This window comes from Delphinapterus leucas, chromosome 19 (assembly GCF_059928025.1).
Source record: "Delphinapterus leucas isolate spDelLeu-1000000601 "Yukka" chromosome 19, BTC_Dleu_Yukka2, whole genome shotgun sequence".
Classification (NCBI taxonomy): domain Eukaryota; kingdom Metazoa; phylum Chordata; class Mammalia; order Artiodactyla; family Monodontidae; genus Delphinapterus; species Delphinapterus leucas.
Window position 1 is genome coordinate 24,718,487 of NC_143147.1, and position 24,381 is coordinate 24,742,867.

Below are 24,381 nucleotides of genomic sequence, written 5' to 3' on the forward strand. Positions count from 1 at the left end.
TGTTTTGTTCTCAAGTTCTAAATATTCTGCATGTATTATTAGATGTGAAGGAAAATATGTCAAGCACTGAAGAATTGTTTTTTTTTGTTCTAGAACACAGCTGATTTATAAGAAAAAGAAAACAGGGTTTCAAAAATGTTGCTTATTTTCCATATTTAATTTAAACTCAGGCATGATTTCAGAAGAATTCTAGCCGTATTTTAGATGAGTTTTAAACTCTTATTTATCATAGTTGTTAATTCCTGGAGAAATATCCTCCAAATATGAATTCTGTGCGTTTAACAAACGTAAGATTAAAAATAAATCATAGAACATTTTTAGGTAAGCTGAGCCATATACTGTGAGGTATTGTGTTGGCCAGAAAGTTTGCTCAGGTTTTTCCATAAGATGCCTCGGGAAACCCGAATGAACATATACTTGCATGTTGGTTCTGGCTAATCCTAGGGGCTAATTTTCTGGAAAGCTTATGATTTATAAAATGAAACTTTATATTTTCTAAGAGTTTAACATTGAGTTTGGCTTACTTTTGAATCAGTAGTTTGAAACTGATGGGGGGTGTCTTCTTTCGTTTTCTGTTTCAGAACTGTCCAGAAATTAGAGCCCTAGTTGGTTCCTTTCTATATTCAACTGAAATTCTTACACATTATAATCACATAAATGTTTGTATCTTTCTGTGTTTTTTTCAGAATGAAATTCACCAGAATTAGTACTCCCAAAAAATCTAAGAAAAAATCTAAGAAAAGGTCTAAGAAATCTGAAGCAGCTCATGAAGATTTTGAGTCTCAGACTAGAAAGGTAATTGAAATTTTAGGGTGTCCTGTAAGTGGTATTCTGTTTTGTAAAATAATAACTATTACTATTGAAAGTGATACGCCAAAAGAAGATTCACATATTTCATAGATTGGTTATGTTAACTATAACCCTATATTATTTTTTCCTGTTATTTTATTCCTCTAGTTAGCTTATTAAGAGATCAACATATCTTATTGTGAGATGAAAGCAGTTGATAAAGACAGTATCGTTTACTTAGAAAAAGTTTTCTTAGTGACAGTTATATTCCAATCTTTTTCCCTAAGGCTGCTTATGGAAATAAGCATGATTGAATTTTTGGTTTATTTCTATAGATTAGAGGCTAACAAGTGGGGTCTCTCAACCCTGGTACTGTTGACATTGTGCGCTGGATAATTCTTTGTTGTGGGGAAATGTCTTGTACATTATAGGATGTTTAGCAGTAATCCTGGCCTCTACCCGTGAGATGCCAATAGCACCCCAACTGCCCTAGCTATGACAACCAAAATATCTCCAGTCATTGCTAAATATCCCCTGGAGGGAAAAATCACCCCCAGTTGAAAACCATTTTCCTAAAGGGAGAGGTTGTATGTATAAGAATAGTTTAGCTGCTTTTGTAAAGTAAACTGCTTATCCCTTATGATGAGAGAATTGGATTCTCTCCTGGGTGAGTAGGTACGTGTGTGTGTGTGTGTGTGTGTGTGTGTGTGTGTGTGTGTGTGTGTGTTGAAAAAGCCACCAGGGTGGTTCTGATATAATCCTTGGGTGAAAGCCACTGCCACAGAAAGTTGGTATCTCTTTTGTTTTTATTTAACAACTCTCTTTCCCCCCCCCCACCGCGTCGGGGTTGGGGGGGGGCTTCTTATCTCACTCTAGGTACTATGCTTGGTACTCTTATCATTAATCTTATAAAGTAAATATTTAACCCCATTTTGTTTTTTTGTTTATTTTTATTTTTTTTTATTATTATTTTTTTAACCCCATTTTGAAGGACAGTGGCGCCAAAGGAGGTGAAAATATTTTTGAGAGTTGACATGATATATGATGGAATTTAAGCTGGGGACAGGGAAAAGGGGTACCAGGGGCTGATAAATAAGGAGAAAGTAGAGAGCTGTCAGGACCGAAGTTCCTGTTTTAGTCAGGAGTAACCAAGTGTGAGCTGGGAGGACAGGCAGCTAGGTCAGAAAGGAGGGTGTTGGAAATGACTGGTTTTTGAGATGATAGGACTATGGTTGATTTTGATTTTCTTCATTTTTCTGTTTTTTGTTTTTCTATAAACATGAACTTTTAAAAACTTTTATCAGAAAAATAACTATTAGGAAAAAAAAACAGATTTCAGGTAATAGCAGAACTACATGCCAAAATGCATGTGGATTTTTTTTTTTTCACACATTCACTAAAACATGTCTTTTTTTTTTTTTCGGTACACGGTCCTCTCACTGTTGTGGCCTCTCCCGTTGCGGAGCGCAGGCTCAGCGGCCACGGCTCACAGGCCCAGCCGCTCCGCGGCATGTGGGATCTTCCCGGACCGGGGCATGAACCCATGTCCCCTGCATCAGCAGGAGGACTCTCAACCACTGCGCCACCAGGGAAGCCCTGTTTTTCTTAACTGTTTCAATGATTCAGTCGTTAATTTATTTATTTATTTATTTATTATTTTTTTTTCAGTCGTTAATTTAAATTTAGCTGGATTATTTTGAATGCTAACTTATCCTAAGGTTCATCAGCCTGTCAAAAATTTTGCTAGGGACTTCCCTGGTGGCGCAGTGGTTAAGAATCCACCTGCCAATGCAGGGGACACGGGTTCGAGCCCTGGTCCGGGAAGATCCCTCATGCCGTGGAGCAACTAAGCCCGTGCGCCACAACTACAGAGCCTGCGCTCTAGAGCCCACGAGCCACAACTACTGAGCCCACACACCTAGAGCCTGTGCTGTGCAACAAGAGAAGCCACCACAATGAGAAGCCCATGCACCGCAACGAAGATCCAACCCAGCCAAAAATCAATCAATCAAATAAACTTATGAAAAAGAAAAAAAAATTTTGCTAGCAGAACAACAAAAATCTGTCACTCTACTACTATAAAGCAGATCCTTAACATTCCTAACCTCCTTATGTATGTTCTGAATATCCATATCTATTCTTTTTTTATATTTTAGTTTTAATTAAAAAATATTTTTTTCCATGCCTATTCTTTTTAATGTTTTTACAAAACATTTTAAAAGTTTTTGGAATTCCCTGGGGATCCAGTGGTTAGGACTCCGCGCTTCCACTGCAGGGGACACAGGTTCGATCCCTGGTGTGGGAACTAAGATCCTACAAGGCACAGTCAAAAAAAATTTTTTTTTAACTTTTTAAAAATGGCAAACATTTGTTTAAAAGACACAGTAGTATATAAATTTAAAAGTGAAAACTTAAAAATTTTTCTCTCTCCTACTGTTTAGGGGGAACCCACTTTTTCTTAATTGCTATCTCTCTTACTTTTTAGAAAGATTCTATTGAACTTTTAAATGCTGCTAATAGTATTTATTTATTTGGATTTTATTTAATTAATTAATTTATTTGACTGCCTTGGGTCTTCGTTGCTGTGCGTGGGCTTTCTCTAGTTGTGGCGAGCAGGGTCTGCTCTTTATTGCAGCGTGCGGGCTTCTCATTGCGATGGCTTCTCTTGTTGCGGAGCATGGGCTCTAGGTGTTCCGGCTTTAGTAATTGTGGCACGCAGGCTCTAGAGCGCAGGCTCAGTAGTTGTGGCGCATTGGCATAGTTGCTCCACGGCATGTGGGATCTTCCCGGACCAGGGATTGAACCTGTGTCCCCTGCATTAACAGGCGGATTCTTAAGCACTGTGCCACCAGGGAGGTCCCCAGGGGGAACCCACTTTTAATAGTTACAAGTTCATCTGTCCAGACTTTTTCCTATCCTTAAATATTTATATGTCATTTTTAAAAGGGATCATATAATGTGAGCTGTTTTGCAGCTTGCTTGCTATGTGTTTTCTTTTGGGTTTTTTTTTGCATCTTGGTGATCACATTTATTGGAAGGGTTGGAGAAAAATAAAAATGCCATTTAGCTTAAGAATTTGTGAGTTATCTACAAATCAACTTATTTCAGAAGTGGAAGAATTCTTGGTTATTTCTTAAAATCAAAACATATGCCGGTTTCTCTTTTGAATATCTTCTACATTTAAAGAGGCAATCATACAAAATCTCCTATTTTCCACACAGGATAAATTCTTTGTTTCAACCAACTCTCAATGGTGGGGCAACTAGCACAACACCATCTCCCCGGACAAAGAGCATCGGGGTATTCCGTTTGGTTGATTTATATATCTCTTCATATGTCTCTTCATCAATTTCTATGGTTGTCACAGTTTCTTCCACATCTCCCGATATCATATTTAAATGCTGATCATAAGCATGTAACCTGCCTCGAAGCTCTCTGTCATTTCTCATTTTCACATAGATTCGTTCATCCAGACTGAGCCTGATGAGATCCAGAGGCTCTTCTACAGTGTTGGTAGTTTGTTGCTGGTCCACGTCGTCCGCCATCTTCCAAACCCTGTGCTCTTTGCTTGCTATGTGTTTTTAACTCAAATGTAAAAACCTGTAGAACTCAGAATATGGAAAATACATTATCTGGAAGATAATATTTAAATGCACAAGATTGCTTAGTACATCAGTGGCAGAGCCAGGCCTGAAGGCCAGACTTTATTCTTATCAGTGCTCTTTTGCATACCTACTGCCTTTTCAACCTCTCTTCAAAGGGCTCAGCCTAAAAGTGACTAAAATCAAAGAATAGGTGCCATGAAGATAATGGGGAAATAACCAATAATTCTTATCTGTACAGACATCTATTTGTTTGTTTGTTTGTTTTGGCTGCACCACGGCAGCATGTGGAATTTCCCTGACTAGGGATTGAACCCATGGCCCCTGCACTGGAAGCGCAGAGTCTTAACCACTGGACCACCGGGAAAGTCCCCAGACATCTTTTTTTTTTTTTTTTTTTTTTGCGGTACGCGGGCCTCTCACCGCTGCGGCCTCTCCCGTCGCGGAGCACAGGCTCCGGACACGCAGGATCAGCGGCCACGGCTCACGGGCCCAGCCGCTCCGCGGCACGCGGGATCCTCCCGGACCGGGGCACAAACCCGTGCCCCCTGCATCGGCAGGCGGACTCCCAACCACTGCGCCACCAGGGAAGCCCGCCAGACATCTATTTTTAAAAAATGTTTTATATACAGACATTTAATGTGGATATCTTTTTGGGTATTTTTCACAAATGTAATTATATTTATCTGAATAGATTTCAAGCAAGAAATAAAGGCAAACCAAGTATAATTAGACACATTTTAATTTCATTTCCTTGGTAAGATTTGAATAACCATTTTTTTGGTCTTTTATTTAGTGTGATCTGTGATTATATTTTTCTATTATATATGTACTTAGTGGACTTCATTTTTTTAGAGCAGTTTTAGGTTCACAGCAAAATTGAGCAAAAGGTATAGATTTCCCATATACCCAGTGCTGTCACACATGCATAGCCTCCCCATAATCAATATCAAAATAGTATATTTGTTATAATTGATGGACTTACATTGACACATCATTATCACCCAGTGTCTGTAGTTTAAATTAAGGTTCACTCTTGGTATTGTACATTCTGTGGGTTTAGACAAATGTAAAATGACATGTATCCACCAGTAGCATACAGAGTAGTTTCACTGCCTTAAAAATCCTCTGTGCTCTGCCTATTCGTCCCTTCCTCCCTGGAAACTACTGATCTTTTTACTGTCTTTAAAGGTTTGCCTTTTCTATTTTTTTCTATTATTAAATATAAAATATTTGCCAGTAACCTAAATTATTATTTCACATTTGTGTTTAGGTAAGCAGTGCTTCAAAAAATGTATCCAAAGCAAAACAATTGATTGAAAAAGCAAAAGCTTTACACATTAGTAGGTCAAAAGCTACTGAAGAAATAGTGACACCTTTAAGGCGTTCGTCCAGACATCAGACACTCCCTGAAAGGTCAGAAACAGAAGTAAGTAATACAAATATTTATTGATATAAATTCTGTTCTGTTCTTCTGTTTGAAATGGGAGAAGGAAACTTATAAAATTATAAGGTAGAATTGTAGGAAGCCCTGAGGTGGTAGAAAAAATATCATTTTCCATTCTCTTTTCAAAGGCTTTGGCTCTCTTTTGCCTACAGAATACACTCTGAATCCTTATCAAGTCATTCAAGATCCTTCTTAGGCTGAACTAGCTCCTCCTTTTCCTCAAAACAACCCCCCTTCCTCAAACACACTCTTTTTGCTCTGTCATGCTAAATTATTCATTTTGCCCCAAAGGCTGCAATTTTTACTTTTTTCAGTTTGTAGTTTCAGCGTAAAATGTATATTAGGTACTCTCTTCCACCTGAGGAATTCCTACTCAGAGTTTAAGATCTTGCTAAATTATGCCACCATCTCTCTCTCTTTTTAAAAAAAATATAATAACATGATTTATTTAAAGTGTGCAATTCAGTCACTTTTAAAGAGTGTGCATTCATTCACAGAGTTGTGCATTCATCACCACAGTCAGTTTTAGAATATTTCATTACCCCCAAAAGAACGAACCCTCATTCTCCTTAGCTGTCACCTTCCTATCTCCCCTCCCCCAGCCCTAGCCAAACACTAATCTACTTTCTGTCTCTATAGATTTGCCTATTCTGGACATTTAATATAAATGGTATCCTACCATATGTGTCCTTTGTACCTGGCTTCTGTCATTTAGCATAATGTTTTAAAGGTTCTTCCATGTGGTAGAATAAGTATTTTCTTTCTTTTTATTACCAAATAACACCCCATTATATGGAAATACCACATTTGATTTACCCATTCATCAGTTGATGGACATTTGGGTTGTTTCCACTTTTCGGCTATGAAAAATGCTGTGAATAATCGACTACCTACTCTTGAAAGCTTTGCTGATGCCTTCAAGACAAATAGTTTCCTTCCCTATATGTACTTTAATTTACTTTCATGGGGTTTTTTTTTTGCATTTAGTCAGTATTACTTTCACTATACTGTATTATAACTAGTTAAACTATGTTTTAAAATAAATTTATTTATTCATTTATTTTTGGTTGTTTTGGGTCTTCGATGCTGCACACAGGCTTTCTTTAGTTGTGGTGAGTGGGGGCTACTCTTCGTTGCGGTGCGCGGGCTTCTTATTGCGGTGACTTCTCTTGTTGCGGAGCAGAGGCTCCAGGCATGCGGGCTTCAGTAGTTGTGGCATGTGGGCTCAGCAGTTGCGGCTCGCGGGCTCTAGAGCACAGGCTCAGTAGTTGTGGTGCACGGGCTTAGCTGCTCTGCGGGCATGTGGGATCTTACTGGACCAGGGCTTGAACCTGTGTCCCCTTCACTGGCAGGCAGATCCTTAACCACTGCGCCACCAGGGAAGCTCACTAGTTAAACGATTTACTCATAGATTAGCTCTCCCTCTGTCCCCTAAACCCTGGTGGAAACTTGACACCAACTCTAGAGTTTCATTTTTGTGTGCGTTCCCAGTGCCTGCTGTATTGCCTAACACATAGTAGATGCTCAATAGATGTATGCTGACCACATGAGAACTTACCAGACGTTAATACATATCTAGGATGTATAGTTCTGAAAGGGAATAGCCATAATTTTTATAGCTTGGTTGTATTGATTCTTTTATCTGCAATATAGTCTGTTCGTTGCTTCTTTAAAAAAGAAAACCCATGGTCATAATAAATCCACTCTTTGATCATGTGAACTTCTATGATATAAGCACAGACTATTGCCATTCATATCCTGTGTTTTCTGTGTTAGTTTCTGACAGGGAGATGTATGGAGTTGCTAATGTGATTATCTTGTCATGGCTTCTGGCACTGTAATCCTTTTGAAATTTTAATAACATTAATTGTATGTTATTAAAATTTTTTTTCTTATTCTGTCTTAGGACTCTGTAATAACAGGTTCAAGTCCTACTCCTTTAAAGCATCCTGAGAAAAATCAGAAGAAACTTCAGTGTCTGAATGATGTGTTAGGAAAAAAACTTAACAAGACTCCTAAAAATGTCCCTGGTAATCAGATTTGATAACTTGATGATGAACATTAGAATGTTTTGGGGGGATTATATTGTTCTGAATTTTAACTTTATCTCATTTTGATTTAATCTCTTGTCTTATAAAATATAACCTTTTAATTATATTAGATATTTCTATTTTAATGAGTAAAGTTATAATGTAGTGAAGAGTTTTACAAAACGTAACAGTGTATTTTAAGTGATTGCATTTCTTTGTATCTATTTAGCCTCAGTTAACTTAGTGGTTCCCAAAGCTGACTGATTATCAAAATCATCTGGTAAACTAAAAAAATTTTTAAATCCTTAGGTCCTTCGCTAGACATACTGACTGAGAATCTCCAGAGGTGGGTTGTGGGAATCTGTAGTTTAAAAAGAAGCTCCCCAAGAGATTCTGATATTCATTTTGCCAAGTTGAGAGATCAGCTCATTATAGAAAATTTTTTAATTAAAAAAAATTTTTTTAAGTTTTAAAAGTAGCTAGAGGTAAGTGGAGATGATGAACCTTGATACTAACCTAAGCATTTATTTTTCTAAGGAAAAGTGAAAGTCGCGCCTTTATTTCTTGCTAGAAAGGCTCAGAAAACAGCTGATCCTGTCCTTGGTTTTGATGAAAGCAGGTCAGTCTGATACAAATTTTAAAATGTCAAAATATTTCATGGAATGTATTTTGCATTCATTTACTTTGATGAGAAAGCATTTAAGTTATCATTTGAAGCTTTGATAAATCCATTTTAACAGATGACAATATTGACAATGCTACAACTGCAATTTGAATATCTTGGTCTTTTGCAAACATTTTGTGTCCATCTCTAGACAAAACAGTGGGAAAATAAACAAGCAAACCAAAAAGCTGATTTATGAACTTGTTCAGTAAACATTTAAATACCTACTATGTAGCAGGTGCTGTTTTTGGTACTAGGAATATCATGGGGAATAAGACACATTCCCTGTCCTCAGGAGGCTTATACCCTAGAGGAAAGACAATCTCTGATTAAACATTAATTGGGCCAACAAATGAAAAATTGCAGTGTGCTAAGAAGGAGAGGTACAAAGGTCTATTAAAAGTTTGTTGAGGGCTTCCTTGGTGGCGCAGTGGTTGCGAGTCCACCTGCCTGATGCAGGGGACACGGGTTCGTGCCCCGGACCGGGAAGATCCCACATGCCGCGGAGCGGCTGGGCCCGTGAGCCATGGCCGCTGAGCCTGCGCGTCCGGAGCCTGTGCTCTGAAACGGGAGAGGCCACAACCGTGAGAGGCCTGCGTACCGCAAAAAAAAGAAAAGTTTGTTCAGTCGATCTGGTCTGGTCAAGCAAGGATTTTCTTTTTTTTTTTTTTTGCGGTATGCGGGGCCTCTCACTGTTGTGGCTTCTCCCGTTGCGAGGCACAGGCTCCGGACGCGCAGGCTCGGCAGCCATGGCTCACGGGCCCAGCCGCTCCACGGCATGTGGGATCTTCCCAGACCGGGGCACGAACCCGTGTTCCTTGTATCGGCAGGCGGACTCGCAACCACTGCGCCACCAGGGAAGCCCGCGATCAGAGGGTTTTAAACAGAAGTATGGACATAAACATTTGGATTTTGAAAGTTTAATTTGACTGCTGGATTAATTTGGCTCTTGTACAGAGAGTGGGATGGAGGAGGGATTAGAGTGGATGCAAGGGTTTGGGTGTGAGATGATGGAGGTGTGGACTCAGGTGCTGGAGATGATGTATGAAAAGATTTTAGGAGATAAATTTAAGAACCCTTGATGATTAATTAGACACGGGGGCTGGGGGTGGGAGAGATGAAGGTAGAAGGATGACACTTAAGTTCTGGTCTGTGCCAGTAGATGGCATGATGGAAGAAGACCAGGTTTAGGGACATGAGTTCAGGTTATTTGTTTTTTTTTCCTGTTTCAGTTTTATTGAGGAATAACTACATATTGTTAAACGCACAAATCTTAAGCATACAGTTTTGATAAGTACACTTATCAAAGTGTATCAAGATGTCAAGATATAACATCTCTCTCTTACTCCGTAACGGTTACTTACTCTTTTTCTGTATCACCACCATCACCACCACAACAAAAGGTTACCACTCTTCTGATTTCTATTACCATCAGTTAGTTTGACTTCAGTTGCCATGGGTTAGTCTTGTCTGTTTTAGAACTTCATGTAAACTTTGTATATATTGTTTTGTGCCTAACTGCTCTTGTTCAGTACACATATATTTTTTAAAATCAACTTTATTCAGGCATAATGTACATACAATCATATGCACCCATATTAAGTAAACAGTTTGAGGTTTAACAAATGTACACATCTGTGTGATCGTCACCACAATAGAGAACATTTCATCACTCAAAAATTCCCTTTTGCCTCTTTGCAGTTCATCCCTGCCTTCCACTCCCAGTGCCATGCAACCTGTGATCTGCTTTCTGTTGGTATAGATTAGTTTGCCTTTTCTAGAATTTCATAGAAATGAAATCATACAGGAGGTACACTTTTGTCTCTGGCTTCTTTCAGTCAAAGAATATCAGTAGTCTATTCTTTTTTATTGCCGAATAGTATTCCTTATACGAATATATTTACCACAATTTATTCTTTTATTGGTGGCCATTTGGGTTGTTTCCAGTATTTACCCATTTACTCATGGATTCCTGTTTTATTCTCTGGGTTTTAATCCATTAATAATTTTAATGCTCAAATCGATTCTAATTTGGCCATTGGAAGCCCTTCAGCTTGGTTTCTATGCCCCTTTGACACATACTCATCATTTATAGAGCATTTCTTACTTTTTTGAACACAAAGATATTCCAGGCTCATCTTTTATTTGCCCTGCCCCAGCTCTGTAATTAGCCTCGTCTGCAAGGAGCCCTGGTTCCTTTTAGTGGAGGTGCTTATTTTGCTCCTGAGGTATCAGTGCTTCTAGGCTTTCTCAGCAGATAAAGCTAGGAAATACACACATACACACACACACACACACACACATCAAAACTGTTTCTAACTGTATATAATATATGTGTGTATATTTTTTATTAGTACCTTGTACCCCCTCCTTAAAGTCTACCTTCCGCTATAGGCACATACTAATATAGCTACTTCACCCATCTTTTCATCCTTCCCTCCAATTAATAGTCAAAAAGGTACACCTCCTCTTTTCTGAGATTAATCTCTTCAGTCTGGCTTTAGATCTCATCTTTTCTTCATTTCTCTCAAATGGGAAAGGAATAGAAATTTTTGAAGCCTCTTCTTAATTACCAACCCAAATTTCAGTTTGCAGAGAATATTACAGTCCTCACTCTATATATGGCAGGCTAGGAAGGGTGTATAAGCCGTGACACACCAGCACCATGCTCTCTCTCCCCTCTGCCACTCCATCATCCCATCCTCGTCTACCCTTTCACCAACTTCCCGCTAAAGTCAAGATTCTTATGATTAGCAATACAGGATAAGCCAGGTGAAACTGAGACATCAATAATAAGGGCCTTAAGGTTCCTGCTATTGTATTGGAAACAATATTACCTTAGAAGTTTTTGTATTAACTTTTAGAAATGTGGCACTGATTTTGTTTTCTGATTATAATATAAATGTATGTTTAAATTAAAAAAAAAAGGAAGACAGACATTTTGGTGGATGTCCTTCAAGACATTATTTTCTGTATATACTTATTTTTATTTAAATTTTTTTTAACACTGAAAGACTTTCGTTTTTACGATAAGCAGAAAAAGAATTTGACCAGCTAACATCTCAGGTAGCTGATTAAATTTTTTCAAATAAAATTAAGAAGTATTTATTGTATAGTTAGTTTATTTTTTTAAGTGTTTATAACCTTAGCTCTCCTTTTCTTACATCATTTTCTTAAAAGTCAAGATGCAACTGAGAAGCCTCAGGCTTGTGACGTGCAGTTTAAAGCAAAGCGTGACTTTCTAATGAGTGGTTTGCCAGATTTGTTGAAACGACAAATTGCAAAGAAAGCTGCTGTGTTAGATGTGTACAATGCAGTGAGTACCAGTTTCCAGAGCGTCGTTCATGTTCAGCAAAAAGATGATGGTGAGTTTATTACTATGAAATATTTTTAAATGTTAGTAGTAATATGAAACTATGTAAGTTGGTTTAAGGTGAGACAAAGGTTTAGGTATAATTCTTATGGGGATTTTTGTGGGAATTTAGTGTTTTATCCTCTCTTCTTCAGCCTTGGACTGAGGAAGGGGGTGGGGCAAGAAAGCCAAAGGCATCCTCAGCCCTTACCCCTGATGCCAGGGGAGGGCAGGCATATGTGTGGGCCCTTAAGTGAATGCTGCCCAGACGGGCGCTGTGTTCTAAAAGGAAGGCAGTTCCCTTCTGAAATCATAGCCTGTGTGTGAACAGATCATCTTTAAGAATTTCTCAGAGGAGCTCCAGCCTGTCTTTGTCCAGTCTGCTGTTCACTGTTCAAGGGAAATCTGTTTGCCTCCTTTCCAGAACAGCTTGTGCTGTTTAGTACCACAAAAGTATCTTGTGGGCTATATCCTGGAATTGGTAACAGGGAGCTCCATTGGACCAACAATGGAGCAACAGTACTCCATTGCTCTAGTTCGCTCTTTTCTCACATGCACTGTGCACGAGAGCGAGCAGTTTGCCCAAGCCTTGTAAGGTGGTGTTAGCTTGATCCTGAGCTAATTCTCTTTGGATCCAAGTGCTATGGCAACCACAGTCCTACTTTACTTATGTAGTTTTTAATTACTGATAATGTACAAAGCGTTCTATCTTTACTTTGTTGTTGTTCCTACCTAGAGTTTTTTTGTCAGCACAAAAACAGTTATATTCTTCTCAGCTGGCTTTGTGGTTTGGTTTGGTCTATTCCCTCTACTCATGAAATGTTCACTATGTTCTGTTCTCCTTTCTTTTCCTTTTATGTTTCTGACCTTGATAGTTTTTTTTTTTAAACCCACATTTATTTATTTATTTATTTATTTATTTATTTATGGCTGTGTTGGGTCTTCGTTTCTGTGAGAGGGCTTTCTCTAGTTGTGGCAAGCGGGGGCCAGTCTTCATCGCGGTGCGCGGGCCTCTCACTATCGCGGCCTCTCTTGTTGCGGTGCACAGGCTCCAGACGCGCAGGCTCAGTAGTTGTGGCTCACGGGCCTAGTTGCTCCGTGGCATGTGGGATCTTCCCAGACCAGGGCTCAAACCCATGTCCCCTGCATTAGCAGGCAGATTCTCAACCACCGTGCCACTAGGAGAGCCCATGACTTTGATAGTTTTTGAGTTTTGTTTAGCCTCTCTTTTATGGGGAACTTCCCAGTCAGTCTTTCTAGTAATATTCCACTTTTCTTTTTTTCCCAGTTCTTTCACTGGCCATTCTGTTGATGAAGGCTTTCTTGTTACTGTTACTAGTTTATTTTTCTTTTTACAGATTTATTTAATTTTCTTTATGGCTGCGTCGGGTCTTAGTTGCGGCACGCAGGATCTTCATTGTGGCGCGCGGGCTTCCCTCTAGTTGTGGCGCGCGGGCTCCAGAGCACATGGGCTCTGTAGTTGTGGTGCAGTGGGCTCCCGAGTGTGTGGGCTCTGTAGTTTGTGCATGCAGACTCTCTAGTTGAGGCGTGCAAGCTCAGTAGTTGTGGTGCGTGGGCTTACTTGCCCTGCAGCATGTGGGATCTTAGTTCCCCGACCAGGGATCGAACCTGCATCCCCTGCATTGGAAGGTGGATTCTTAACCACTGGACCACCAGGGAAGTCCCTAGTTCAGTTTTATAAAGCATTTTCTAATAGTACGTTCAATTATAGAAGTTAGCTATGCTTTTCCTTAGGATCATGCCCACGCTCACCTAGTAACAGAATCTGGATTTCAGGATGCTAACTGCCCCTGAAATTTTTAACCTGATTAGCAAGGTTGATTTAAAAAGGAAAGAAAATATGCTAATATTTGCTTATTTTTAACAATTGGGAGGGAAGACTGGGTAATTTTTATGAATTGTATTTGTTGGAGGTGAGGGTATTGTTTCCTGTATACTCATTTGAGTTTTGGTACATTTGTGTTAACTATGTAGTTGTTGTCAAGTCTTCTCATGTTTATTTAGTTGGTATTTGATAAGTGGGTAAGGATATGAATGAAGGTAATTAACATAATTTTTCTATTTTTCTTTAGGGTGCCATTTGTGGCATTTGAAACCACCCACTTGTCCTCTCTTAACTAAACTTAAAGAACTGAATACTAAAGTAATAGATCTCTCAAAATGTGTCATGGCTCTTGGTGAATTTTCAACATTGAATTCAAATTCAAAAAGTAATAATTCTGCTGTTGTGGTAAGTATGAGAGTGGTCATCCATTGTAGGCAGTTTCCTTCATATCTTTCAGAGGGAAAAAATTTTGGATATTTACTGTTGTGGCCTAAAATTCATCTCTTCCTAGAGTCCAATTTTAAAAAATAAATCCCAGTTGAAGTACATATCTGTTTTAAATACTCCTAGAGCTTTAAAAACATACTAAGAATTAATGATAGCCAGTTTTAAAAGAATATTAGATTACATAGCACATTTAGATACTTTATCAGTCAGAATTATAATCTCATAAATGAGTAAAATACAATTAGTTGAAAAGAAAGAACAATAAAAATATGAACTAAGGAACTTCCCTGGTGGCACAGTGGATAAGACTCTGCGCTTCCAATGCAGGGGGCCTGGGTTCGATCCCTGGTCAGGGAACTGGATCCCACATGCATGCTGCAGCTAAGAGTTCACATGCCACAACTAAGGAGCCCTCAAGCCGCAACTAAGGAGGCCATGAGCCGCAACTAAGGAGTCCTCCTGCAGCAACTAAGACCTGGTGCAACCAAATAAATAAACAAATAAATATTTTTTAAAAAAATGAACCAAGTCCTTCTGAAGCTGTGCAAATGCAGCTTTGCCATCAAGATTGTATTTAGTGACTAAAGCTAATCCTACAATGACATAGACTTATAGACAGAAAGTAGTTGGTAGTATTCTGATTAATATTAACGGACAATGTGGGTTTAATTGAGCATTTTATTCTTTATTGCAGTTTGTTGGGAGAAGGAAGGATTTGACTGAAGAAGTACGAAATCTTTTGCTGGAGGAAATTAGGTGGTCAAATCCCGAGTTTTCTTTGAGGAAATACTTCCCTTTGCTTCTAAAAAAGCGAACTGAGCACCAGGTACTTTCCAAGTGTCATCGTAAACAAGGTTAGTGATAATTATTATTTCTGTTAACATTTCCGTTTTGAAAACACTAAGCTTAGCCATTGACTCTTGGAAGTGGTCACCACCGAGAGAACATTGCTTATGGTTGATAGGGAGAGCTGTTCAATTAAAGTAAAGCAACTTGTGTGATACAGTGTTAGCCCCTGACAGCTTCCAGAGTTGGCAACACAAAGACAGCTTTAATTATGTTAAAATACTAATAATTTATTTAAGGAAAGCCTTAGATGAGGTAGTTTATATAGCCCGTACAAAAGGCAATCTAAATAACAAGTTATCCAGCCTGCTTTCAGTATGCCACATTTGATTCTTGCGTTTCCACTTTATAGATAAGGCTATTGGATATTTTGAAGTGGTATTAAGATTATTGGGTATTAAAATTTGTTTTTTGTTGATTAATAAGCACATGCATTTCAATAATTCCCCAAATAGAAAGTCCAAAACTAGAGCCTGACGTCAGTCGAAAAGAAACCAAAAGGAAACGAGTGGAAATGGAAAATCATAAATCCAAAAGAAAGAAACCAAATGAGTATTCAGAAAGTCCAAAAAAGATAAGTGGGAAACTAGAAGAACTTGACAAAAGAAACAACTCCAGTGGGATAAAGCTAGATTCTTCCAAAGGTTTATTTCCTAAAACATCCAGGAAGAAACGAACAGCTTTGAGTACAAGGTGTAAAGTGGAAACAGAAGCTGTAGAAGATTCTGATATTCTGATAATAGATGGTGACAAGTCTACATCAGAAGTATCTTCTATTCCGGGTAAATTAGACTTTCTCCCTCTGGTCCTAGAGGTTTTTTTGTTTGTTTTTAACTTCTCATTTTTCCCCTGTCTCTTAATATATGCTCACTGTAACATTCAAACAAAATAAGAAGTGGAAGCCTCACTGATTAGAGTCTTCCAGATAACCACGTTTAACAGATTGCTGTTTGGTCTTTGATTTTTCTGTGCTTCCCTAAATACATATGCTTTTTTAAAAACCTGGAGACTTCCCTGGTGGTCCAGTGGTTAAGACTCCACGCTCGCAATGCAGGGGGCCCGGGTTCAGTCCCTGGTCAGGGAACTAGATCCTGCCTTCTGCAACTAAAGATCCCGCATGCTGCAACTAAAACTCCCGCATGCCCCAACTAAAGATCCTGCATGCTGCAACTACAAAAAAGATCCCACATGCCGCAATGAAGATCTCGCACACGGCAATGAAGATCCTGAGTGCTGCAACTAAGACCCGGTGCAGCCAAATAAATTTAAAAAACAAACAAACAAACAAAAACCAGGGGCTTCCCTGGTGGCACAGTGGTTGAGAGTCTGCCTGCTGATGCAGGGGATGCGGGCTCGTGCCCCGGTCTGGCAGGATCCCACATGCTGCGGAGCGGCTGGGCCCGTGAGCCATGGCCGCTGAGCCTGCGCGTCCGGAGCCTGTGCTCCCCAACGGGAGAGGCCACAGCAGTGAGAGGCCCGCGTACCACAAAAAAAAAAAAAAACAACAACCTGGAATCACACTCTACCTATTATTTTACACCTGTTTCACATGTGTTTGACATATTCCCATTTGGTTACGTAGCTTTTCTGAAACATTCTATTGAATTAGTTCATCCATTTAGATTATGTTTTGATAATTTGTACAGCAAGTCTCTGTATTTTTAAAAATTTATTTATTTATTTATTTATTTATTTTTGGCTGTGTTGGGTCTTCGTTGGTGTGCACGGGCTTTCTCTAGTTGGGGCGAGCGGGGACTACCCTTCGTTGTGGTGCGCAGGCTTCTCATTGCAGTGGCTTCTCTTGTTGCGGAGCATGGGCTCTAGGCGCACGGGCTTCAGTAGTTGTGGCACAGGCTCAGTAGTTGTGGCTCATGGGCTCTAGAGCGCAGGCTCAGTAGTTGTGGCACATGGGCTTATTTGCTCTGCAGCATGTGGGATCTTCCCAGACCAGGGCTTGAACCCGTGTCTCCCGCATTGGCAGGTGGATTCTTAACCACTGCGCCACCAGGGAAGCCTCTCTATATTAAAAAAAATTTTTTTAATTAATTAATTTATTTGTTTTTATTTTTGGCTGTGTTGGGTCTTCGTTGCTGAGCACAGGCTTTCTCTAGTTGCGGCGAGCGGGGGCTACTCCTTGTTGTGGTGCACGGGCTTCTCATTGCGGTGGCTTCTCTTGCTGTGGCGCACAGGCTCTAGGCACACAGGCTTCAGTAGTTGTGGCACGTGGGCTCTAGAGCGCAGACTCAGTAGTTGGGTGGCCAGGCTTAGTTGCTCCGCGGCATATGGGATCTTCCCGGGCCAGGGATCAAACCCCTGTCCCCTGCATTGGCAGGCAGATTCTTAACCACTGCACCACCAGGGCAGCCCTTTTTAAAATTTTTCTTGGAGCATGGTTCATTTACAATGTTGTGTTAGTTTCAGGTGTACAGCAAAGTGAATCAGTTATACATATACCTACATCCACTCTTTTTTTAGATTCTTTTCCCAGATAGGCCATTACACAGTATTGAGTAGAGTTCCCTGTGCTATACAGTAGGCTCTTATTAGTTATCTATTTTATATGTGGTAGTGTGTATATGTCAGTCCCAATCTCCCAATTTATCCCTCCCTGTCCTTACCCCTGGTAACCATAAGTTTGTTTTCTACATCTGTGACTCTACCTCTGTTTTGTAAATAAGTTCATTTGTACCCTTTTAGATTCTACATATAAGCAATATCATATTATATTTATCTTTCTGTGTCTGACTTACTTCCCTCAGTATGACAATCTCTAGATCCATCCGTCATTTTTTAAAACTATTTTCATGCATTGACTCCGCTAAATAAACTATAGATTCCCTTACCCCACAGATTCCACTGGGGTTGGGTTTTGATTTTGCATTAGAATGTAGATTAATGCCACGTGGTGCGGCCAAAAAAAAAAAGAGAGGGAGATGCATACCACAACGTAGATTAATTTGGAGGGGACTGGCATCTTCCTAACTCTTCTCAACTGGGAGTGTAGCATCTCTCCGTTTACTCAGGCTGACCTCCTAGAATGTTTTAATGTATCTTTTTAGTTGTCAAGAAGAGGCTCCATGAAAATTATGCTGCATTTGTTCTTTAGATTATTTCTTACAGTACAAATTATTTTTCATATTTTGTGTTTCTTGAGCGATTATTAAAATTTTTAATGTATACTTTTAAATCTTATTGTCATAAGACTTTATGGTGGTTAGCTTTTAAGAGGGAAGGGTTTTGATGTGAAAAATTTTTAATGTAATGTTAAGTTTTGAAATTGCCTTTTTGGCAATTTGTAAATAAAAATATTTGTACAAATACTTATTGTTACATGAAACAATAATGTAAATGCCTAAGAATATATGTTTATGCCAAGAAACAAAATACTTTAATATATATTTTTTGCTTTAGATTCTGGAACTGAAGACATGCTTTGGACAGAAAAGTATCAACCTCAGAACTCCGGTGAACTCATAGGCAATGAGCTAGCTATTAGAAAGTTACATAGGTTGGTAAAATTTGTAAAGGAATTGAGAAATAGTTTTTGAATCTAGTGTTAGTATTTATTTTATTTGTGCTAAAATCTAGAAATTATAAAGTAATACATCACAAGGTAAAATCTTAAAAAAAAAAGAAAAAGGAAGAAGAATTTTCAGTGAAAAGTAAACGTACCTCTTTTCTCCTGTTTCTACTCCCTAGAGGTAAATGACTATTAAAATTGTCTTGTAAAACCTTCCAGAAAAATTTTAATGCATATATTTGCTCCTTTCTTCCTAACAAATAGGATCATATTACTACTAATTCAGGTAATAATCCTTTGTCTATAATTCCCACCTCCAAAGAGTTCTGGAAATTTAAAGTTTATTAACTTTATTATATACATAAAGTTTATTATAGTCTTTATCAGTCCCACTTAGTAGGAGTTCATATTTTTTTAACTAGAAATATTCAGTGATTATGGATGTACTGCCACAGACCCACTAGGGGTATTATGTTTTATGTAGTATATGTACCAAATTACATTTCTAATATCTGAAAAATCCTGAATTCTAAAACTCATCTGGCCCAAAGGATTTCATACAAGGAATTGGGACTCATAATAATAAAACCTTTGAGATTGGCATTGTTCTAAGCACTTGATCATGCTTAGCTCATTTGATCCTTAGAACAATCCTATGAGGGTAAATACTGTTCCTCATGAGGAATGTGGCCCAGAGAGGTTGAGTTATTTGTCCAAGGTCACACAGCTAGAAAGTGGTGGAGCTAGAATTTAAACTCAGTCTAGCTCCAGACTAGAACTTAATCTTTCTACTCATACTTAGCATTGTATCAATATATTAGACATCTTTCATGTCACCATACAGTCTACTCAGTTCTTCATAGTTTCTCTGTACTGATTTCTTATGTGAGCATACATACCATAAGGTATCTTTTCCCTTACTGATGTATTTTTAGGTTTTTCCTTTTGGAGGCTAATATAAACAGTGTTGCAGTGAATATCCTTGCACATATTGTCTTGAGGATTTAGGCAAAAAATACTTCATTTTAAAATATTCATGTCCATGTAAAATTATTTTACTATATAGTTGATTCAAAAATGTTATGGAGTTCTTAAAAACTAACACTTCCCCCGACAATCATTTTAACGTATCATCTAAGAGATATCTATATTCTGTGAATTTTTTTATTAACATACATTTTCTTATGGTAGCTGGTTGAAAGACTGGAAAAGAAGAGCTGAATTGGAAGAAGGACAGAATTTGAAGGGAAAAAGAGATGAGAAACAGGAAGGTATTTTGAGTCATTTTTTTCCATTTCATTGAACATTTTTAGAATTAGATTAGCTGAAAATTTTCATAAAGCTGCTTGTTTGATATTTTATATTTGGTTTTTTAGTTTTTGTACGTTGAATTTCCAACGTTTATTGGCAAGAAGTTTGTGGGATTTGGTCATTGGGTTTGGTGAGACAGAATTGATGCCTAAGCAATTGTTTTACGTGCATTTGAATGATTTTTCAGATCCATTGGACGGCATAGACTTTAAAGGCAGTTCAGATGATGAAGAAGAGAATCGTCTTTGCAATACTGTTCTTATAACAGGGCCAACAGGAGTGGGGAAAACTGCTGCGGTATATGCTTGTGCTCAGGAGCTTGGATTTAAGGTTAGTGGACAAATGTTAATGTAATAATTACCCTTGAAACAAAAGGAAACATCAACCATTCTGCCATTTTTTCATATATTCTTTTAGATATTTGAAGTGAATGCCTCTTCTCAGCGCAGTGGTAGACAAATTCTGTCTCAGCTGAAGGAAGCTACTCAGTCCCATCAAGTAGACAAGCAAGGTGTAAACTCACAAAAACCCTGTTTTTTTAATAGCTACAACATAAGCAAGTCACCAAGTAAGTAAATTATTTTCCTGAAGTTGTAATGTTTAAAAACTTAAAATCTAAGAAAATAATTTTAATAATTAGCATTTTTAAAAGATAAGTTTATTTATTTATTTTTGGCTGCATTGGGTCTTCGTTGCTGCATGCAGGCTTTCTCTAGTTGCGGTGCGTAGGGGCTACTCTTCATCATGGTGCGCGGGCTTCTCATTGTGGTGGCTTCTCTTGTTGTGGAGCACGGGCTCTAGGCCCATGGGCTTCAGTAGTTGTGGCTCGCAGGCTCTAGAGCGAAGGCTCAGTAGTTGTGGCGAACGGGCTTAGTTGCTCTGTGGCATGTGGGATCTTCCCCGACCAGGGCTCGATCCCATGTCCCCTGACTTGGCAGGCTGATTCTTAACCACTGCGCCACCAGTGAAGTCCCAATAATTGGAATTTTGCCATTCATTTTTAATCTTTTCCTATATATATACATGCCTTTTTCATTTTTCTTGGACTTTATGTTTTAAAACAAATCTCAGGACCATCACATAATTTTACTCATGTATATATATTTCAATATGTAGCTCTAACTGATAAGGACTTTTTTAAAAGCATAACCACTATATCATAATCAGACCTAACAAAATTAACTATATACCTTAATTTGATGTAATATGTAGTTTAATTTCAGTTTTCTGTTTCAAATGGTTTGTTCAAATCAGGATCCAAACAAGGTCCACAGTTTACATTTGATTAATGTCACTTAAGTTTCTTTTAATCTAACAGCTCCCTCACCCTTTCTTTTCATGTCATTTATTTGTTGAAGAACATGGGTCATTTGTCATAAAATTTCTCACATTCTAGATTTGGCTGATTATATCTTCATGGTATTAGTTAACACATTCCTCTTCCTTGTATTTCTTATAAACTGGCAGTTAGATCTGTGGGGTTGATTAGATTCATTTCCATTTTGGTGCTGGCATACATGCCAAGAGATACATAACGACTGGTTATCCCACTTTTAGTGATATTTAAATTTTTTTTTTTTTCGGTACGCGGGCCTCTCACTGTTGTGGCCTCTCCCGTTGCGGAGCACAGGCTCTGGATGCACAGGCTCCGCGGCATATGGGATCTTCCCGGACCGGGGCACGAACCCGTTTCCCCTGCATCAGCAGGCGGACTCTCAACCACTGCGCCACTAGGGAAGCCCTAAATATTTTTAAGATTACACCTCTTTCCTTGTGGTGTTAAAATGCCCTATTTAAAAAAAAAAAAATTATTTATTTGGTTGCGTTGGGTCTTAGTTGCGGCTTGCAGGCTCCTTAGTTGTGGCATGTAATCTCTTAGTTGTGGCATGCATGTGGGATCTAGTTCCCAGACCAGGGATTGAACCCTGGCCCCCTGCGTTGGGAGCGTGGAGTCTTAACCACTGCACCACCAGGGAAGTCCCTAAAATGCCCTATTTTATGACATGATTGTGATATCTATGATAAATTTTTTCAAGCTCAAAATTTTCACTAAGTTTTCTGAACACCTATGATATGCAATGTCTATGAGGGTACAAGAAAAGAATAGGACACAGTCATGGAATGGTGCACATATGCTGGTACATAAAGAAGATCCTGCTCTGAGTCCATATGATAATAACTAGCACTTGTAAAGGCTGAATGAGGGTACTTAGAGAGGAGCAAAGGACACGCTCTGGAATAAATGCCAGGCCACTGTTGGGCTTCTGAAGGGTAGACATCAGCCATTTGTTTTTTAACTTTGTATCCATCTTTCATAGCATATCTAGAAAAACATATCGTTTGCTTGCAATATCAGTTTACTGTGGGTTAAATTGAAGTTGCACAGGAAAGTCTGTAATGTGCTTAGTATGTACCGATATCACTTTTTCTCCAGCCTCTTCTGACCTCAAGCAGATGTAGACAGTGAATTAAGGAATTACGAAGATTTTTGCTTCAAGAATATATGTTTCTTGGAAAAGAGTATCTTTTCCAAATGATTGGTTTTGCCTTCTCTACTGGTTGAATAACTAACAATACAGTAATATTTGACTGTAAAGAGAATGTAAGAAAGAAAAAGAATTTTTATACCTTTGCTTTTTAACTGGTAAGGGTAGAAATATACTGTGGATAACTCAATCTTGCCATCTGTTTAATTTTTAGAATATTTGTCTTTAAGTGAAATTTGTTTTTGGCAGAAAAATTAAGCTCCCCCAAGAAGGTTGTTACATCACCAAGAAAACTTCCTTCACCATCACCACAAAGTAGTGGACCAAAGCGAGTACTTCCACCTAAAACTTTGGCAAATTATTTTAAAGTGTCTTCTAAGCCAAAAAATAATGAACAAATAGGAGCACTTCTGGAAAATAATAAAGGTAAGATACTAAATTGACAGAGGCCCTGATAACATAAAAAGATGATCACAGTTCATGAGTTCCTATTGCTATTTATTAAAACTCAGTTACACTGAAGGTCATATATATAGGAGTGTTGATACTTTGTTTCAGTTTTGATAATGGATTTCAGTTTGAGTTTATTCTGTGGAAATATCCAGTGTTCTGTTAAAAGTTGATTTTATCTAAAATATTAATGTTTTATTTATGCAGGAATCAAAAATTCTTTTGAACAGAAACCAATTATTCAGACTAAATCTACAAACACAACTAATAAAAATGTCAAAGAGTTTGGGGCTGAGGAGCCCAACAGGAAAAATGCAACATCTCTCATTCTGTTTGAGGAGGTAGGCTTACAGAGGTATACATTTGTGATACCTCCTGATAAAAACTTATTCTAAAGATTACTGTATGTTTTACTATAAAGGACTGTAAAATAGCCAAGAAGGTCAGGAATAATTGTATCTATTTGAAATTAAAGTGAATGAAACTGTCAGCCATAGAAGAATTTTTTGGGAACATGATGAATGCAATTCAGTTACTGTTTAGTGTTTGTAGAAATTATTCTGACCCATACTTATCCAATTATAGGTGACTGCATTTTTTTGTTTTTAACGTTTGATAATTTTTTTACCCTTTTAATAGTATAAGACGTTGTAAGCTTTTGGCATGGTGTGAAGTCACACTGTTCACAAATTCATAAATTCTGGCTCTAATAGACATATAGTGTATCTACTCTAACTGATAACATAACAGTTATGATAACATAACTGATATCCAATAAGTGTATTGTTACTACATTAATATTCTAATAACCATTTGTTCTTAGGTTGATGTCATTTTCGAAGAAGATGCTGGCTTTTTGAATGCAATCAAAACATTCATGGCAACCACGAAAAGACCTGTAATCCTTACAACAAGTGGTAAGTACCCAGTGATTTTACAATTAATTACTTTTGGTTAAAATATTTGGGGAAAGCTTCTAATTTTAGTTAGATATGTTCCTTTAGAAGTCTGCTGGTAAATTAAGTCTGTTTTTTTCCCTAAAACGAGGAGGCTTCTAAATCTTTTTCTTTTTTTAATTAATTATTTTTGGCTGCATGGGGTCTTTGTTGCTGCATGCGGGATCTTCATTGCCAAGTGCGGGATCTTTAGTTGCGGCATGCGGGATCTAGTTCCCTGACCAGGGATCAAACCTGGGCATTGGGAGCGTGGAGTCTTAACCACTGGACCACCAGGGAATTCCCTATAAATTGTTTTATAACATTCTTTTCTAATATTTGTCATTACACATATTCAGTAGAATATCTCTGCTATGGATTTCTGTTGGAAAATGTTTGTTAGACTCTACTTAGAAATTAATAGCCGTTTGATAGTTAATGATTATACTCTAAAAATATCGATAAAAATCATATTAATCCCAAGTGAGATGGTAGTTTAATTAAAACGTCAAGATGTAAGTTCAATTCCTTAATGATTTATAATTTGCATATTTTATTTTCATTACTGATGAAATATAGAATACTTTCATAGAAAAGTATGACTAGAGAAAGTACCTTCGTGGTCTTAATGTTTAAAAATATGTTTTTTCCGCATA

The 24,381-nt window shown here is 38.2% G+C and overlaps 1 protein-coding gene and 1 pseudogene across 2 annotated transcripts in view; one reads left to right on the forward strand and one right to left on the reverse strand.

The window, feature by feature from the left end:
* Positions 1–24,381, forward strand: part of ATAD5 (ATPase family AAA domain containing 5) — a 40,799-nt gene that overhangs the window by 4,923 nt on the left and 11,495 nt on the right. For both annotated transcript variants that reach the window (XM_022595825.2, XM_022595824.2), the window contains exons 3-17: positions 687–795; positions 5,665–5,820; positions 7,745–7,868; positions 8,406–8,487; positions 11,713–11,897; positions 13,978–14,135; positions 14,872–15,031; positions 15,479–15,805; positions 18,435–18,531; positions 19,735–19,814; positions 20,042–20,184; positions 20,272–20,422; positions 22,590–22,766; positions 22,998–23,131; positions 23,614–23,707. In XM_022595825.2, the coding sequence (XP_022451533.2) occupies positions 687–795; positions 5,665–5,820; positions 7,745–7,868; positions 8,406–8,487; positions 11,713–11,897; positions 13,978–14,135; positions 14,872–15,031; positions 15,479–15,805; positions 18,435–18,531; positions 19,735–19,814; positions 20,042–20,184; positions 20,272–20,422; positions 22,590–22,766; positions 22,998–23,131; positions 23,614–23,707 (2,177 nt within the window). The remainder of the gene's footprint in view (positions 1–686; positions 796–5,664; positions 5,821–7,744; positions 7,869–8,405; positions 8,488–11,712; positions 11,898–13,977; positions 14,136–14,871; positions 15,032–15,478; positions 15,806–18,434; positions 18,532–19,734; positions 19,815–20,041; positions 20,185–20,271; positions 20,423–22,589; positions 22,767–22,997; positions 23,132–23,613; positions 23,708–24,381) is intronic.
* LOC149744833 (U6 snRNA-associated Sm-like protein LSm3 pseudogene) lies at positions 3,090–5,606 on the reverse strand (annotated as a pseudogene).